Source organism: Onychostoma macrolepis, chromosome 10 (genome assembly GCF_012432095.1).
Source record: "Onychostoma macrolepis isolate SWU-2019 chromosome 10, ASM1243209v1, whole genome shotgun sequence".
Lineage (NCBI taxonomy): Eukaryota > Metazoa > Chordata > Actinopteri > Cypriniformes > Cyprinidae > Onychostoma > Onychostoma macrolepis.
In genome coordinates, this window is record NC_081164.1 from 7,243,236 (window position 1) to 7,261,868 (window position 18,633).

The window sequence follows — 18,633 nt, forward strand, 5'->3', positions numbered from 1 at the left end:
AGCCCGAGTCTGCGCAGTAGAGATTCGTTTGGAGCCCAAGTCTGTGCAGTAGAGTCATGAGGTGGAGCCGTAGATCAACCATAACGACACTCCCCGTTTTTATAGCATCAAATTGCTAGCTAAAATCAAACATATCACAAAAACGAACAATTGAACATATATCAGCGTGATAACAACTACCTTAAATGACCAAAACCATATTTCGGAATATTGTATTAGAAGTGTAATTTAATTTTTTATTTTGACTGAAGTCCCATTCGTTTACATGGAGAGGGCGGGGTTTATGACCTGTACTGCAGCCAAACACCAGGGGGCGATCTAAGAGCCCGCAGCTTCACTTTTAAGGACGAGTGAGACACACCCGGTGTTGAACATAGACGTATTTATTATGTCTATGGTGTTGAACCAGTGAAACCGTGCGTGGAGCACCGCGTCACTTCCGGTGTGTGGTACATTCCCTTTCCGTGAAGAATCTGTCATTGTAAATTTGTTTCGGGACTGGTAAAAGCATTTTGCGACTTGTTAATTTGTTTTCTAAAAAGTAAATTTGTTTCGTCCTTGGTAAAAGTGTTTTTCCCATGTAATTGTGTTTGATGATAGGTAAAAATGTTTTCCAAAATGTACATTTGTCTCGAGCTTCGTAAAAGTGTTTCACACTTTGTAATGTTGTTTTGCACTTCCCGGCCACCGTAGAAAACATCAGGTGATGTACTGTATCTTTAGCCCGATTCATACGGTAATTTTTTCTCATGGGGACCTAAGTGAATTTCAGCATTTACAGGGGTTAGTAGGTGATTTTGTTGCCGTCCGAATCCAGAATGCTAGTGTTTTTCTCCCACCACCCATGTAAAAATCCCTGATCGAATTGCTTGCCTACTGTTTTTCAACAAACACCAAGGTTGTGTGGTAATTGCTGTCCAAATCCACATCTCTGAGTATATAAAAAGAAAGTTTAAATCATTTTTGACCACTGATAAACACCGTATAGTAACTGTTGCACTTCTCTGTAATTAGCAGGCATATTTATTACTGAAAAAAAGAAAAAGAAAAAAAAAACTTAAATGCTGGAAAGTATTTAAGTATTTTATAACAAAAAGAAGAAAGACAAATAAAGCATGTATGCATTTGAAATGGGTCATTATTATTATTGAAGGATCTTCAAACGAGCAACCATACATTTGTGTTGTGTTTTACTTTCTTTCTTTTATTCATTCATTTATGCTTCATTTAATTATATAACCATTCGTAATAATCATTCTAATTATTTATATACCCATTTCATTGATTCATTACTTCATTAGTCATTTATATTATTGTTATTTTTCATATTATTTTTCCATTGTTTAGTCTTATGACTGTGTGGTTTCAAGGGCTGTTTGTCTGAATAAAAGATACGATGGAATGTTTATGAAAACTCAAGGTTTATGGGACGTTGTTTTGAAGCAGTTTTGGTATAACAGGACTTGTTGAAATTGTGTTGGTCAGACGAAGTCTGAGCATTGAAACTTATGCAACCAAGACTATTCAATAAACTCTGTTCCTTTTTTATTATCACTTCATCTCCTGCGTCTGCTCTTCACTGGCTTTTCCTCAGTCAACCTCTTGGCTGATAGAAGACTCTTAATACAATTTGGGATACCAGAAAAGACTTCCTGTTAACAGGTTTTGGGTATTAGACTACTTTGCGGATGAGTTGTTCTGTTTCTGCAGTTTCATCAGCAGAAGTCAGCTTCAATGGAGTTTAGGCCGCTCTGTGTACACTCTCAATACAACAGTAGTTATACTCTAACTACGTCATTAGTTTGTGTAAAAAAGGGTTCTGGTTGGTATAAACATAGGTAAACTTAGGAAATCTCCATACATGGGCATAAGCATATCTTCAGATTCTTTAGGTGACAAGCAATCCAAGGTCAGGTGCAATTGTTCTCTCCAGAGACATATATCTGCCACCCATGGGTCAGGGTGACGGAAGAGGTCCATATGTGTATTGCTTCATGGGTGCCGTTTACAAATCTCCCTGGAGACCAGTACTGTACAGACAGATACTAAACACACACAGAGAATACACAATTTCTTCAAGGCTGACTTGTTCAAACCCAAGCTCTAATCTAAGTTCCAGATCTGCAGAGTTACAAAGCTCAAAGTCTCCCACAAAAGGATTGATTCGATCTAAAAGAGAAGGCTAATCCAGACCGGGCTAAAACGCCTCATTCAAACATGCCCCCACGTCTACGTCACGATGTGTAAATATTCGCATAATGCTGCCCAAATGTTCACGTGAAGAAAGGCAGCATGGTTTCAGTAACCGCAGTATTGTTGATGCAGCCATGTCAGGGAGACGCTGTGTGTCTGTGTGTCTGTGTCTGTGTCTGTGTGTGTGTCTCTATTCGAAAGCAAAAGCACTTTATTTGGCCTTCCGAAAGTAGAAGCAATTAGGAATCATTGGTTAATATTTGTTTTTAACTGAAAAGCACAACCCAAATGTTCGAATTCTTGCAACACATTTTATGGACAACCGTTTTGTGAACCGAGGAGTTCACTGCAAATACATACGAGCATCATCACTGCATCTGTCGATTATGGTAAGGGGCGTTACACTTCCAATGCGTGCTGTGTTCAGCCAGTCACAATGCACTGGGTCAGATGGCCAATCTGAGCAGACGGCACTTGACAGAAGGAAGGGCTTTAAGAAAACGTGTTGAGAGGCAGAGCATAAAAGAACTACAGCATTTGAAAAATAATGTGTTTGAACATTAAAGCATGTTCTGTTAAACCAAATAATGAGCTTTAAAATGCATCGTATGACCCATTTAAGCCATAGAGAGCTGATCAGGAGTTATGGTGGAGCCTGGTGCATCTAATAAAAGGTTGTATTTAAGCATGTACATTTGCACAGTTCCACTGTATCCCCTGCAGTATCACTGAACCAAGTAACAAAAGAAACGATGAGACGTTTAAGATACTTTATTGGTTCAACAACAAGAAAAATACAAATCAAGCTTTTTGTTAATGACTAGTCACTGAGGTTTGTTAATGAGGGAACTCATCAATAACTTTAGTGACAGCTGGAGGACACCTAAGGATTGAGCCGTTAACGCACACAACCCACAGCACTCCCAGGTCAGAGCTCACATGCTTGTGGCCATTGGGACAGGCATGCATTGACGACCAGCCTGTACCAGAAGGGTTGGAGCGAGTGACGCCAGTTCTGCAATAGACAATGGTTTCTTGAATGCAGCACATGGCTTACATTTAAAAGCGAGGGAAAAAAAATAAAAATACCCCGCACGTGGTTGACAAGTTAATCATGTTCATAAAACTCATGACTGTTCAGCTTACCTTTGGAATAACTTCCCGTCATGGTTGACACCAAAGACACTGCCATCAGTTGCTACTTCAATCATGGACAGAAGACCATCAATATTCTCCAACTTGTTGGACCCAGAACAGACAGCATTAGACACATCCTGCACGAGACCAAAAGAGACAGATCTAGTGATAGTATAGCAACGTCATGAAACGGTTTAGCTTTTTGCTGCTTCCACTCCAGTTTCTTCATTTTTGGTATGTGCCTTGTTGTGGAGTAAAAACCTGGGCCCGTATTCCCAAAACGTTCTTACCACTAAGAGTTCTCCTAAATAGCAGTAAAAGCTTTTTGGCTAAGAGTTCTTACAACCCATTCAACAAGCTATAGAGAGAAATCTTAAGCTAAGAATAAGAGCGGGGTTGACCTTGTTGCTATGGATGATGTCAGCATGCTTCTCAACTATGCACACAGTGATCGGCTGATAGTCTGTCAGAGCTTTATTCATAGAAACATTGTAGAGCACAATATTATATTGCCACATTAAGAGCTTCTCGTACAATTAGTGAACATGCATATGCCATAATCATGGCTGATAGGAAGACACCCAAACTCGACGCAAGAGCTGAACAACTAGTTAATAAAGACAAAGATAGTCAATGGAAACTTTTGAGTAGGGATGGCCTCCAAAACCCAAAGGCGATACATTTTTAAAAGATCAATATCAAAAGTTTAAGATATTCATGTTCCAAGGCAGACTGTCAGCAACAGTCATTTTAGGATAGTTGTGGCTTGGTCTTCGTGTCTGTAACGGGGCTGACGAGACGTGAGGCGTGCGGATCCATGTGCAAGCTTTTATTAAAAAAGGCATGGTCATAAATACAGGCAGGGTCGAAACAGTGGCAGACAAGTATGGCAGGGACAAGACAGAGTAATCCAAAATGGGCCTGGGTCAGTCGACAGCGAACAGTATCCAAGGGGGCTTGACAAGAGAGGCAAATCCAAAACTAGGGCAATAGTCCAGGCAGGGGAAAACAATCCGAAACAGGCAAGGAAAACTCTCAAGGGCTCTGTAGAGTAGCTAAAGCTAGGGGAGCAATAAGCGCATACAATACTCGGCAGTGAGGGAGAGAAAGTCCATGGCTTAAGTAGGGTGTGTGTGATCAGTGCAATGATGATGGGAAGTTGAGTCCAGCGTGATGTGTGCTGTGAGAGTCAATGTGGTGAGCGAGTGACCTCTGGTGGTGAGTGAAGGGAAGTTCATAGACCGGATTCGTGACAGTGACTTAGGACTCCTCTTCACTACTCCCAACGTTTCACAGATTTAGGAGCTAGTTTTAGTGCCAAGACACTGTGAAATACTTGAGCAAAAATTTAGACTGACAAATCAGTAAATTTAGGACTGACACACCCATGATTTAAGATTTTCTCCTAAATTGAGTTATGAGCTACTTTTAGCCTTAAGATGTTTTGGGAGTATGGGCCCAGGTGTACTTGAACTTAATCTTTAAGATTAACACTTGTTATACACTGACATGTTAAAGTACATAACATTATGACATTACCCTCATGATGAAGACTTTGTTGTCGCTGTTTACTCCCCAACAGCTGTATGGACCACAGCTGTAATACTTCAGCTTTCCATTCAGATGAACCCAAGGAGGAGTATCGCTGGGTGGCCAGTTGTTGTTAGCATCCATATTTAAACAGAAAAGGTCATCATTCATATTGACACCTGCAATGATCTGATCACCTCCAGCATCCACCTGTTTGAGAAGCCCTAACAACACAAGCAACAGGTTGCTTGGATAAGTGATTAATTTAATAACAGATGATGTCTTTAGGACTGTGGCTATAAAACCATTTTAAAAGTTAAAACACGTAAACTACAGTGGCTGAATTTAAACTTGGTTGTGTCATTTTACTCTGCAACTTCACCTGGAAATTGAATGAAGGAACCACTCCGAAACTTGAAGATCTCGTTTGCAGAATTCACCCCCAGCCAACCAGCAGGACCAGCACTGAAGTGCTTTAGAGACCCGCTGAGCTTAGTGAAGACATCATTAATTAGGACAAACACTTCATTTCCATTGTTTACTCCAACCACTTGGCCTGACCCAGCATCTATCTGCTTCAGGATTCCACTAATCACGGTACAGTCTAAAGCTGTGAAAACATGGTGCAAAATATTCAGTGACTGCAGATACAGAGATTCTTAAATAGGAGAAGTTAATTTTTTTTTTTTTTTTATACAAAATGCATCTTTTACCTAGAGTGTGAAGGAACCAGCAGCTGAAAAGTAGCAGGACACTCTCATAAACCTTCATCGCTCCACAAAACGGCTTGTTTGGACCTATTCCAAAGCAGAAATAATTTTTTATAAGTGACTTCAGTATAAGTAAGGATTAAACATGATCAGTAATTAAACACAGATAACCTTGTCTTGTTAGATCAGGATTCAGCAGTCAGTGTGGGTTCTTCTCGTCTGAGATCCACACAGCAAAATCACCAGCACTAAATTAACACTGCCCTGTGTTTATATAGGAACTACCAGCAGAGTGTAGCACTGAAGCAGTGTTTAAGTTAATGAGATAATTAGGTGATTAATTAAGTGATGATTGACCATTAATGAACTACAGATCCACAGTTATGATTCATGTAGTCGTAACAATAAAATGACTTAAATGTGTTAACATTTTATATTTAAAAATGTTCAAGAATTTTATTTCATTATCTCATTTTACCAGTAAATAATTAATTAGTAAATAAATTTATTCTACGATTTCTGTTCATGACTATATTAGCAAATGATGACAGAGTCAAATATCAAGGAGCCTTATACCAAGGGAGAGCAGAATAGTTATAACAATAAAATTGCATTAAGTAGTTTTGTGCTAATTTAAAATGCACTTAAAGAAATAAATTGTGTTTTTGTGAAGAGTTATCTGAATGGTCCTCAAGAGGATTTCATGCTTACTTCTGAGGCAATGCAGCACACAACATAAGATTAACCAGTATTATCCATCCATCCATCTTCCAAAGAGGGAGCTCTTAATTTACCAATCGATTTAGTCTGTTCATGAAATGTCTTGATATTCTTTACTTTCAAAGGAATCGTCTTGAGGTTTAAGGTAGTGATGTTTCTGTTTGCTGATGTTTGTTGCCTGAGTCTGCTCTTTTCGAGTCTGCTTTGTTTCAACCTTAAGTCTAGGTACAGATTGCAAAATTGATTTAATGAACCATACAAATAAGTTAACATTACAAATCAGTTGTATTTTCAGTGTTATTTAAACAAACATATTGTAGAAGTAACATTTTACATTGATTCAACATTATTTGCTGCTGATAGTGTCGTGGTCATTGCTTTGGTTAACCTGAGTTTAAGTCCTGACTTGAGGAACTTTCCTGATCCTGTCCCCTTTTCTCGACCACTTTACTTCCTGTCACTCTATACTGTCCAAATCCTAAAATGAATATACACTGAACAAAATTATGAACGCAACGCTTTTGCCCCCATTTTTCATGAGCTGAACTCAAAGAGCTAAGACTTTTTCTGTTCACACAAAAGGCTTATGGTATGGGCGGGCGTATGTTACGGACAATGAACACAGGTGCATTTTATTGATGGCATTTTGCATGCACAGAGATACCATGACGAGATCCTGAGGCCCATTGTTGTGCCATTCATCCATGACCATCACCTCATGTTGCAGCGTGATAATGCATGGCCCCATGTTGCAAGGATCTGGACACAATTCCTGGAAGCTGAAAACATCCCAGTTCTTGCATGGCCAGCATACTCACCGGACATGTCACCCATTGAGCATGTTTGGGATGCTCTGGATCGGCGTATACGACAGCGTGTTCCAGTTCCTGCCAATATCCAGCAACTTTACACAGCCATTGAAGAGGAGTGGACCAACATCCCACAGGCCACAATCAACAACCTGATCAACTCTATGTGAAGGAGATGTGTTGCACTGCGTGAGGCAAATGGTGGTCACAGATACTGACTGGTTTTTGAGGTGGATGGAGTATCTCGGCAAAGGAGAAGTGCTCACTAACACAGATTTAGACAGATTTGTGAACAATATTTGAGAGAAATAGGCCTTTTGTGTACATAGAAAAAGTCTTAGATCTTTGAGTTCATCTCATGAAAAATGGGGGCAAAAACAAAAGTGTTGCATTTATAATTTTGTTCAGTGTATTTTTAAAAATGGACATTTAATCAACATCAATTCAATTCCATTATTCTGGGTAAATTCTGACCTACGTTGCACAACTTCTCTGGTTACTGACATAACCTCAGATCCCTGAGAAAGTACACACATGAACAAGATAGCTATTTTCTGATAGTTATAAGTGCTGGGTCACGGCTTTCTGTCACAAACAATATCACGGTGAAAATGCAACATCAAGCGACAAACACTTGGTGGAGTTTGGTGTACAATATCTGATGATATCTTACAGCACTGCAGCCAGTTAGTAGAATGGGACAAGTGCGGTTAAAACACATTGATTAGGGGCCAGCAGCCGCTGTAACTTAAATAAGGAAAACAGAGAACTCTGTGCTTAAGAGAGCAGTGACACTTATAAGTCAAACTGAGGGCACTAGAAAATATCACAACCGACACTATCAAATATCCGATACTTAAAGGGGTCATTGATAATAATATCAAGTTGATTGGCCAGCTATCCAGAACGTTGTGATCAGACGAATACCTCAAGCGTGTGATGGAAATATTACACCCCTTACCAAATTTGGAAACGCACAACATTCTGCTGCGGTGGCCTTCTGCTCCGCCGTGGGGATCTTTGGTCTCATCTCCTCTGCTGTGGTGGTCTTTCCCTGCTCTGCCGGCTCTGTCTTGGCCCCTGCCCAGTTGATTCTTCTATTATTTGGTAACTTGTACTTTGGTCATCCTGTCCAATTCTTTCTTTAAACAATTCTTGAGCAGTGCTGTAACTCGACATGCAGCCTGCACTATAGACTGTGCATTTTCCTTTAACTGTACATTTCCTTTTACCAAAATCCAACGACTGCCAAACTTTCCCTAGCAATCATTTTGATCAAACAATTAAATATATGTAGGCCTATATGTTTTTGTAATTTCAGACGCATCTGAAATGTCATACCATTGATATTATCTAAGACGTTAAAGTAAATAGGCTACGTTAGAAAACTGTGCTTTCAAGGACGCACATTTAATATATGGGCAGAACGTGGTCACGCACCGGACGAGAAGCACAGTGCCGCATTTAGAACAACTCACAGGTACTGCACCCAATTCAAGACAGCAGTCCAAAACAGTTAATATAGACATTCACTTGTCCCCACCAATGTCAAAAGTAAACCTACGCCCTTGCAAATATCAGTATTCAATATCAGTATTCGAGTCCATCTAACCATTAGGCCACGACTTCCCCAACATTCAGGGCTTAGCCCAAATGTAGTTACTGTATTTATATTACATTTCTTAAGGGAGTAGCATAAAGAGATAAATACTGGCGTGGCATACAGTATGTTTAAAATAACTTTATGTGATAGCAATATTCTCTTTTTTCCTTATTTCTTTTGTATGATCTCTCATTCTCTTAGCTCCACTCATTTTAGAGTAAGGGTTTGTTCCCATTTTTCAATTTACTGTCCATAAATTTCAAAAAGAGCTAACATTAGATAATGGTGCATACAATATATGTCAGCTAATGTTCTTTGACAGTGTACACACACCATAGCAAGACTCTACATTCAGTTTTATTTGCAAGTAAATTGTGCCAACATTTTCACTGGCCCAGACAAAAAACAAACGCTAGATAGATAGATAGTGTAATTCTGCAAACGCACTGAACTTGCAATGAAAGAATATAATCTAATGTATGTTAAACAATTTAAGCATTGTTAAAACTAATACAATCTTTGTCATGGAATAGCCTATACACTTTTGTGTTGACACTGAGTTCACAGTTTTACTATCCATCTTTTCGTTCAATATTTGAGGTAAATCTTAAAAGGTAACACTTTATTTCAATAGTCCACTTTAGATATTCTACTAACAGTAAGTAACTTTGCAACAACTCCATGTCAACAGAAGCCACCACCAACCCCTGCTTCAAGGTAACGCCAAAATAATACGTTTATGGGACATAGAAACTATAAAGTTTATCATAAAGGCAATACGTGTAAGGAAAAACATCCTAAAGTATTGGAAAATAGCTATATTAATTCGACCTATTTTTAGCGGTGACTGAGATTTGTCGGCAAACAGCGACACCTGCAGGTTTACATTAAAACTCGAAGGTCAACTACGGAACTGTCGGATTCCTCCGGAATAATTTCCCTTATGCATTTTTATGAATTTTAACCTAAAGTGTCAGTGTTGATGGTGTTTCTTTGTACCAAAAATTTATTATTTTCTCATCTTCATGTTGTTCCAAAAGTTTTTTATTTTTTCTTCTTCTGTACTTTATTTCCTTTCTTCCGAATGAGAATCTTTAAACTTCTGGTAGCTTTGTGTGAGGAACATTCCAAAATGTAAGATAATATGTGCTGCACATCTTAGCTAATCTTGTCTAATATCTGAATGAGTCTGATCTTTTCAAATAATTGAAAGATGCCGGTCTGAATGATTTGTTCTCACATCTATCTGATCCTTTAAAGCTCGCAGGAGTGAAAGACAAAACTATTGTGTGACTTCAGAAGACTTGAAATATAGTGCATGAGACTTATAAATCAGTTTTATGATGATTTCTTGTTGACAGGGTTAACGGGAAAAACATGTAGTGCATTTACAGTTTCTGGGCTCACAACTGGACTAATGGGGCGGATTACAGGTCTCTTGTTAAGAACTGGACAGACAGGTGGTTCAACATTAGACTAATTAGGGGAAATGGGACAGACAGAAGGTTCGTTAACTGAGATCACATAAGCAGACAATTCAAAACAGGGTGTGTTGGCAGAGATAGGGTGAACAGACTGTTCAAAACCAAAAGCATTGACTGGAACTGAACTGACAAACAATTCATGGAGTGATACTGGGCAGGAAGTTAATATTAAATCCAAACTGTTGATGGAATCAGAACAAACAGGTAATTCAACATCGAACCCCTTGAGGAGAACAGATTCTGGGTAGACTGACATTTCATAATCAGAGTCTTTGACAGCATTCACACAGACAGACAATCCAAAATCAGACTCAGACCAGATAATCAGACAGTTCATATTCTTGAAGATCAGTGGTGTCTTGACTTGACTCATGATGATCAACTGTGACTTGACTTGACTCACAGTCAAAAAAAGACAGAAATTTATACCAAAAATGAACAAGGTCTTATTTATTTATTTATTTTTACAAAATGCATCATTTACCTAGAGTGTGAAGGAACTGGCAGCTGAAAAGTAGCAGGACGCTCTCATAAACCTTCATTGCTCCACAAAATGGCTTGTTTGGACCTATTCCAAACCAGAAATAATTTTTATAAGTAATTTCAGTATAAGTAAGGATAAAACGTGATCAGTAATTAAACACAGATAATAATAATAATAATAATAATAATAATAATTTTTATTTATATAGCGCCTTTCTAGCACTCAAGGTCACTTTACAAATCAGGCTTAAGGAAGAGAGACAATAGACATCAATACCAAAAAACAAAAGCTAAGAGTAATATACAGAAACCACTTACAAGATTAGATTAGAGATACAGAAAGAATGAAGATAAACATCCATAACAGGGTACAGTACACAGACTATAACTTGAAATGTAATGATCAGAAAAAAAATGGGTTTTTAAAGGAGAGAAGGGAGGATGCCTGACAGATGGTTTGGGGAAGAGCATTCCACAATCTGGAAGCAACAACACTGAAGGCCCTAGCTCCCATAGTCACCAGACGAAACTTAGGGGTGACTATTACTATCTGTGTGTGTGTGCGTGAGCTATCATGCTGACCGGCTTAAGTCTATATGCACACTGTGTAGTTAACAGATATATGTTGCAAGTGATATATATGTATATGTTGTTGAGAAAAGTCTTCTGTCTTGCAAAATAATGCTCAGGAGGCAGAGTTCCAGAAGTCAAAATGAGACTTTATTGACTTTCTGAGTCTACAAAGCTGAGATGCCTGCGGGACATCTGAATATGTCTCTGTCCAGACTTCCATCTTTATAAAATTTCGTTAGCGATAATTTATTACAGAGTTTATACTTTATTATGAGTTTTACACACATTATCTCATTAGTTGTCATTGACAACTAATAATATATATATACTCTTATTTTTATAGTAAAGCCATTGACTCTGATGCTACGTACAGCTGAAATCAACCACACACACAGCACAGCTAATGAAAACATCAAGCTTGATAATAAATGAACTCGACAATGAGGTTACGCAGCTAAACATGAGGAACCCTGGTTTAAATGTATATGCTTATTTCATTTAAACCAGTTTTCATGTCCACAACTTGTTGGTGTGTCCTCATTGCAATTACCTATGCTAGACTGCTTGTTGCTGCAGCTGGTTAATTTAATTTATTTTTTTGAAAGAAATTAATACTTCAGCAAGTAAATTGATAAAAAGTGATAGTAAAGACTTATATTCTTACAAAAGATTTCTGTTTCGAATAAATGCTGTTCTTTTCACTTCATCAAAGAAACCTGAAAAAAAGTCTGTTATCTATGTATGTTATCAATGGTGCTCAAATATTTAACTTAATGTCATATTGACATGAGAAAAGTCAACAGAGAAATGAAGGAAGCAGAGATCCAAAAAAACAAGTATTCCTGATCCTCATTTCCATGTATACATTATACAGTGCCTAGTAAATTTCCGCCCAGTCTAATCAGGAAACAGATTTGGGCTTTATAAGCTCTTCCAGAACAGCATTTACACACACACACTGAATGCAAGTTTCTACCTGCAGAGGAGAATCCACACTAACTGCTGAATCCTGACCTAACAAGATAAGGTTGTCTTCATTTCATTACTGTCACTGTGATATTGTTCATGTTTTATCCATATTTCTATTAAATTAATTTATATAAATGAATTCTGGTCATGAACAGGTTCAAAGCAACAAACTCTGTCGTGGAGCAATGAAGGTTTATCAGAGCATCCTACTACTCTTCTGTTGCCAGTTTCTTATCACTCTGGGTAGACAATGTTTTTGTATTTTTGTTTATGTGATTTCCTGTAGCTCAAATAGTAGAGCACGGCGCTAGCAACGCCAAGATCATGGGTTCGATTCCCAGGGAAAGCAAGACCTGATAAAAATGTAAAAACTGTAACTTGAATGCAATGTAAGTCGCTTTGGATAAAAGCGTCTGCTAAATGCATAAATGTAAATGTAGATATATAAAAAATGATTAATTCATATTTAAACGTCTCTGTATTTGCAATCACTGATTATTTTGCATCCTGTTTTCACAGCTTTAGACTGTACCGTCATGAGCGGTAACCTGAAGCAGATAGATGCTGGGTCGGGCTCAGTGGTTGGAGTGAACGCTCGAAATGAAATATTTGTCCTGATTGATAATGTCTTCACAAAGATCAGCGGGTCTTTAAAGCACTTCAGTGTTGGTCCTGCTGGTCAGCTGGGGGTGAATTCAGCAAACAACATCTTCAAGTATCAGAGTGGTTCCTTCGTTCAGATTCCAGGTGAAGAGTTACAGAGAGCAAAATTAAGACAAAAAACCAGCCACATTTTTTAAAATAGCCACAGTCCCAAAGGCTTCATCTTATTATGGTTCTTATTAAACTGAATAATGTTTCATCCAACCTGTTGCTTGTGTTGTTAGGGCTTCTCAAACAGGTGGATGCTGGAGGTGATCAGATCATTGCAGGTGTCAATATGAATGATGATATATATTGCTTAAATATGGATGCTAACAACAACTGGCCATCCAGCACTACTCCATGGGTTAATCTTAATGGAAAGCTGAAGTATTACAGCTGTGGCCCATACAGCTGTTGGGGAGTGAGCAGCAATGACCAAATCTACATCATGAGGGTAATGTCATAATGTTAAATATAAGGGCATGAGTACAAGTTCAATTCACCTGGTTTTTAAAAGTACAGCAGTAGCTATCATGCAAGGGTTTGAGTTTCTGGCAAAACGTCTGACAGAAGACACAAAATGAAAGCAGCAAAATCAGTTTCTTGATGTGACTGTATGATGACTGTCTCTTTTGGTCTCATGCAGGATGTGTCTAATAATGCCTGTTCTGGGTCCGGCAGCTTTGTGAATATTCCTGGACTTCTGTCCATGATTGAAGTAGCAACTGATGGCAGTGTCTTTGGTGTCAACTATCAAGGGAACTTATACCAAAGGTGAGCTGAACAGTCATAATATTACAAGTTGTATGAACAAACGTGATGAATTCATCAAGAATGATTTTCTGATGTAATTCAAACACTGCATTCAAGAAACCATCATCCCTGTCTATTGCAGAATTGGTGTCACTCGCTCCAACCCTTCTGGCACAGACTGGCAAGCAATGGTTGCTTGTCCCAACGGCCACAAACACGTCAGCTTTGACCTGGGAGTGCTGTGGGTTGTGTGTGTTGATGGCTCCATCCGTAAATGTACTTTATAGTCTATCACTTTAACGACAGAGGAGCTCAATCATTGAAAAAATCCTCAAAATAATCAGTCATTGTTAATAGAAAACTGAAAGCCTGATTGTACTTTCTTTTCTTCTTTTTCTTGCCATTGAATGAATAAAGCATTATGAAAGCATCCATCTCATCAGTGTTGTTTCTCTTTTGTGTATCATTTGATTCAGTGGTTCTCAAACTGTGAAGCAACAGTGGAAATATACACTAATAAATTATAATAAAATTGTTTTAATTCTAATATCTGATTAGAAGTATAGTACATGTTTGTCTATCTATTAATCTAGTTTAAAGCCATCATTTTTAGAGATGTTAATACATAATGCGGTGTTAAATCCCACTGACATTTGAGGAATGTTGTCTCCAGTCTCTTTAACAGATCCCGTCAAAAGATATCCACTGAGATCTAAAACCAGTTAATACTGCATTGTGTCTGACATACTAAAACGGGCTATTCTATTAACCCAAGAGGCAAAACTAATCAGGTGAAGAGCAGGAAACAGGAGATGAAGTGATGAATGTAAAAAAATAATGACAAACTTAATCGGAGCAGCAAATTAATCATTATTCTAAAGTAAAAGCAGTGGAAAATTACTGCATCCTGAGACATTAAAAGCCTTGAAATGAGTCAAATTTTAAATTACATCATAAAAGCACTTTTTTTATTTAAAATGAAGGAAATCAAAAAGTTGAAGATAAGTATCGTGCTCTCTCAAAAACACAATCATGTACATAAATGCTGCTAACATTGTAGCCCAGTTTGTGCCATTTAAAGTGTTTAGACTTTTGCCACTTATATTTTTAGAAGCAACTGAAGGAAAAAAAAAAAAAAAAAAAACTCTGGCACAAATGTCAGGGCATGTCAAAACTTCTCCAGTCCCCCAAAACACCCTCAGACTCCAGAGGGTTAAACCAGGTTGTCATATTTCACTCTGTAACTCCACCTGGAAACTGAATGAAGGAACCACTCTGAAACTTGAAGATGTTGCTTGCCGAATTCACCCCCAGCCAACCAGCAGGACCAGCACTGATGTGCTTTAGAGACCCGCTGATCTTTGAAAACATTAAGTAGGACAAACACTTCCTTGTTTTGTTTTTGTTTACTCCAACCACTTGGCCTGATCCAGCATCTATCTGCTTCAGGTTTCCACTCATCATGGTACAGTCCAAAGCGGTGAAAACATGGTGCAAAATATTCAGTGACTGCAAATACAGAGAATCTTAAATAGGAATTACATTTTGCAAAAAAAAAAAAATTATATTTTTTTTTATATATATATATATATATATATATATAGTAAACATTGTTGACCTAGAGTGTGAAGGAACCAGCAGCTGAAAAGTAACAGGACACTCATAAACCTTCATTGCTCCACAAAATGGCTTGTTTGGACTTACTCCAAACCAGAAATCATTTTTATAAGTGACTTCAGTATAAGTAAACATGATTAAACATGATCAGTAATTAAACACAGATAACCTTGTCTTGTTAGATCAGGATTCAGCAGTCAGTGTGGGTTCTTCTCGTCTGAGATCCACACAGCAAAATCACCAGCACTAAATTAACACTGCCCTGTGTTTATATAGGAACTACCAGCAGAGTGTAGCACTGAAGCAGTGTTTAAGTTAATGAGATAATTAGGTGATTAATTAAGTGATGATTGACCATTAATGAACTACAGATCCACAGTTATGATTCATGTAGTCGTAACAATAAAATGACTTAAATGTGTTAACATTTTATATTTAAAAATGTTCAAGAATTTTATTTCATTATCTCATTTTACCAGTAAATAATTAATTAGTAAATAAATTTATTCTACGATTTCTGTTCATGACTATATTAGCAAATGATGACAGAGTCAAATATCAAGGAGCCTTATACCAAGGGAGAGCAGAATAGTTATAACAATAAAATTGCATTAAGTAGTTTTGTGCTAATTTAAAATGCACTTAAAGAAATAAATTGTGTTTTTGTGAAGAGTTATCTGAATGGTCCTCAAGAGGATTTCATGCTTACTTCTGAGGCAATGCAGCACACAACATAAGATTAACCAGTATTATCCATCCATCCATCTTCCAAAGAGGGAGCTCTTAATTTACCAATCGATTTAGTCTGTTCATGAAATGTCTTGATATTCTTTACTTTCAAAGGAATCGTCTTGAGGTTTAAGGTAGTGATGTTTCTGTTTGCTGATGTTTGTTGCCTGAGTCTGCTCTTTTCGAGTCTGCTTTGTTTCAACCTTAAGTCTAGGTACAGATTGCAAAATTGATTTAATGAACCATACAAATAAGTTAACATTACAAATCAGTTGTATTTTCAGTGTTATTTAAACAAACATATTGTAGAAGTAACATTTTACATTGATTCAACATTATTTGCTGCTGATAGTGTCGTGGTCATTGCTTTGGTTAACCTGAGTTTAAGTCCTGACTTGAGGAACTTTCCTGATCCTGTCCCCTTTTCTCGACCACTTTACTTCCTGTCACTCTATACTGTCCAAATCCTAAAATGAATATACACTGAACAAAATTATGAACGCAACGCTTTTGCCCCCATTTTTCATGAGCTGAACTCAAAGAGCTAAGACTTTTTCTGTTCACACAAAAGGCTTATGGTATGGGCGGGCGTATGTTACGGACAATGAACACAGGTGCATTTTATTGATGGCATTTTGCATGCACAGAGATACCATGACGAGATCCTGAGGCCCATTGTTGTGCCATTCATCCATGACCATCACCTCATGTTGCAGCGTGATAATGCATGGCCCCATGTTGCAAGGATCTGGACACAATTCCTGGAAGCTGAAAACATCCCAGTTCTTGCATGGCCAGCATACTCACCGGACATGTCACCCATTGAGCATGTTTGGGATGCTCTGGATCGGCGTATACGTGTATACGTATACATAGAAAAAGTCTTAGATCTTTGAGTTCATCTCATGAAAAATGGGGGCAAAAACAAAAGTGTTGCATTTATAATTTTGTTCAGTGTATTTTTAAAAATGGACATTTAATCAACATCAATTCAATTCCATTATTCTGGGTAAATTCTGACCTACGTTGCACAACTTCTCTGGTTACTGACATAACCTCAGATCCCTGAGAAAGTACACACATGAACAAGATAGCTATTTTCTGATAGTTATAAGTGCTGGGTCACGGCTTTCTGTCACAAACAATATCACGGTGAAAATGCAACATCAAGCGACAAACACTTGGTGGAGTTTGGTGTACAATATCTGATGATATCTTACAGCACTGCAGCCAGTTAGTAGAATGGGACAAGTGCGGTTAAAACACATTGATTAGGGGCCAGCAGCCGCTGTAACTTAAATAAGGAAAACAGAGAACTCTGTGCTTAAGAGAGCAGTGACACTTATAAGTCAAACTGAGGGCACTAGAAAATATCACAACCGACACTATCAAATATCCGATACTTAAAGGGGTCATTGATAATAATATCAAGTTGATTGGCCAGCTATCCAGAACTTTGCTTGAGTAGTTGTGATCAGACGAATACCTCAAGCGTGTGATGGAAATATTACACCCCTTACCAAATTTGGAAACGCACAACATTCTGCTGCGGTGGCCTTCTGCTCCGCCGTGGGGATCTTTGGTCTCATCTCCTCTGCTGTGGTGGTCTTTCCCTGCTCTGCCGGCTCTGTCTTGGCCCCTGCCCAGTTGATTCTTCTATTATTTGGTAACTTGTACTTTGGTCATCCTGTCCAATTCTTTCTTTAAACAATTCTTGAGCAGTGCTGTAACTCGACATGCAGCCTGCACTATAGACTGTGCATTTTCCTTTAACTGTACATTTCCTTTTACCAAAATCCAACGACTGCCAAACTTTCCTAGCAATCATTTTGATCAAACAATTAAATATATGTAGGCCTATATGTTTTGTAATTTCAGACGCATCTGAAATGTCATACCATTGATATTATCTAAGACGTTAAAGTAAATAGGCTACGTTAGAAAACTGTGCTTTCAAGGACGCACATTTAATATATGGGCAGAACGTGGTCACGCACCGGACGAGAAGCACAGTGCCGCATTTAGAACAACTCACAGGTACTGCACCCAATTCAAGACAGCAGTCCAAAACAGTTAATATAGACATTCACTTGTCCCCACCAATGTCAAAAGTAAACCTACGCCCTTGCAAATATCAGTATTCAATATCAGTATTCGAGTCCATCTAACCATTAGGCCACGACTTCCCCAACATTCAGGGCTTAGCCCAAATGTAGTTACTGTATTTATATTACATTTCTTAAGGAGTAGCATAAAGAGATAAATACTGGCGTGGCATACAGTATGTTTAAAATAACTTTATGTGATAGCAATATTCTCTTTTTTCCTTATTTCTTTTGTATGATCTCTCATTCTCTTAGCTCCACTCATTTTTAGAGTAAGGGTTTGTTCCCATTTTTCAATTTACTGTCCATAAATTTCAAAAAGAGCTAACATTAGATAATGGTGCATACAATATATGTCAGCTAATGTTCTTTGACAGTGTACACACACCATAGCAAGACTCTACATTCAGTTTTATTTGCAAGTAAATTGTGCCAACATTTTCACTGGCCCAGACAAAAAACAAACGCTAGATAGATAGATAGTGTAATTCTGCAAACGCACTGAACTTGCAATGAAAGAATATAATCTAATGTATGTTAAACAATTTAAGCATTGTTAAAACTAATACAATC

The 18,633-nt window shown here is 38.0% G+C and overlaps 2 protein-coding genes and 1 long non-coding RNA gene across 4 annotated transcripts; 1 reads left to right on the top strand and 2 right to left on the bottom strand.

Moving 5' to 3' along the window:
• Positions 1 to 2,949: 2,949 nt before the first annotated feature.
• LOC131548222 (fish-egg lectin-like) lies at positions 2,950 to 5,871 on the bottom strand. Its single transcript, XM_058789352.1, has 6 exons — positions 5,742 to 5,871; positions 5,574 to 5,657; positions 5,243 to 5,470; positions 4,870 to 5,084; positions 3,340 to 3,467; positions 2,950 to 3,208 (listed from the first exon to the last, which is right to left on the bottom strand). Exons 2-6 carry the CDS (start codon positions 5,629 to 5,631, stop codon positions 3,031 to 3,033), a joined length of 807 nt encoding a protein of 268 aa, XP_058645335.1. The 5' UTR covers positions 5,632 to 5,657; positions 5,742 to 5,871; the 3' UTR covers positions 2,950 to 3,030.
• A 4,391-nt stretch (positions 5,872 to 10,262) lies between these two features.
• LOC131548223 (fish-egg lectin) lies at positions 10,263 to 14,041 on the top strand. Of its 2 annotated transcripts, XM_058789353.1 has the most exons (6): positions 12,156 to 12,269; positions 12,367 to 12,454; positions 12,731 to 12,958; positions 13,099 to 13,310; positions 13,503 to 13,630; positions 13,752 to 14,041. In XM_058789353.1, exons 2-6 carry the CDS (start codon positions 12,397 to 12,399, stop codon positions 13,894 to 13,896), a joined length of 771 nt encoding a protein of 256 aa, XP_058645336.1. In that variant the 5' UTR covers positions 12,156 to 12,269; positions 12,367 to 12,396; the 3' UTR covers positions 13,897 to 14,041. The 2 variants fall into 2 exon arrangements, with proteins under 2 accessions (XP_058645338.1, XP_058645336.1); XM_058789355.1 differs by lacking the exons at positions 12,156 to 12,269; positions 12,367 to 12,454 and adding an exon at positions 10,263 to 10,390.
• Positions 14,042 to 14,246: 205 nt separating this feature from the next.
• On the bottom strand, positions 14,247 to 15,463 carry LOC131548689 (uncharacterized). Its single transcript, XR_009273223.1, has 3 exons — positions 15,396 to 15,463; positions 15,228 to 15,250; positions 14,247 to 15,118 (listed from the first exon to the last, which is right to left on the bottom strand). It is a non-coding gene; the product is annotated as an uncharacterized LOC131548689 (long non-coding RNA).
• Between the last annotated feature and the right edge of the window lie 3,170 nt (positions 15,464 to 18,633).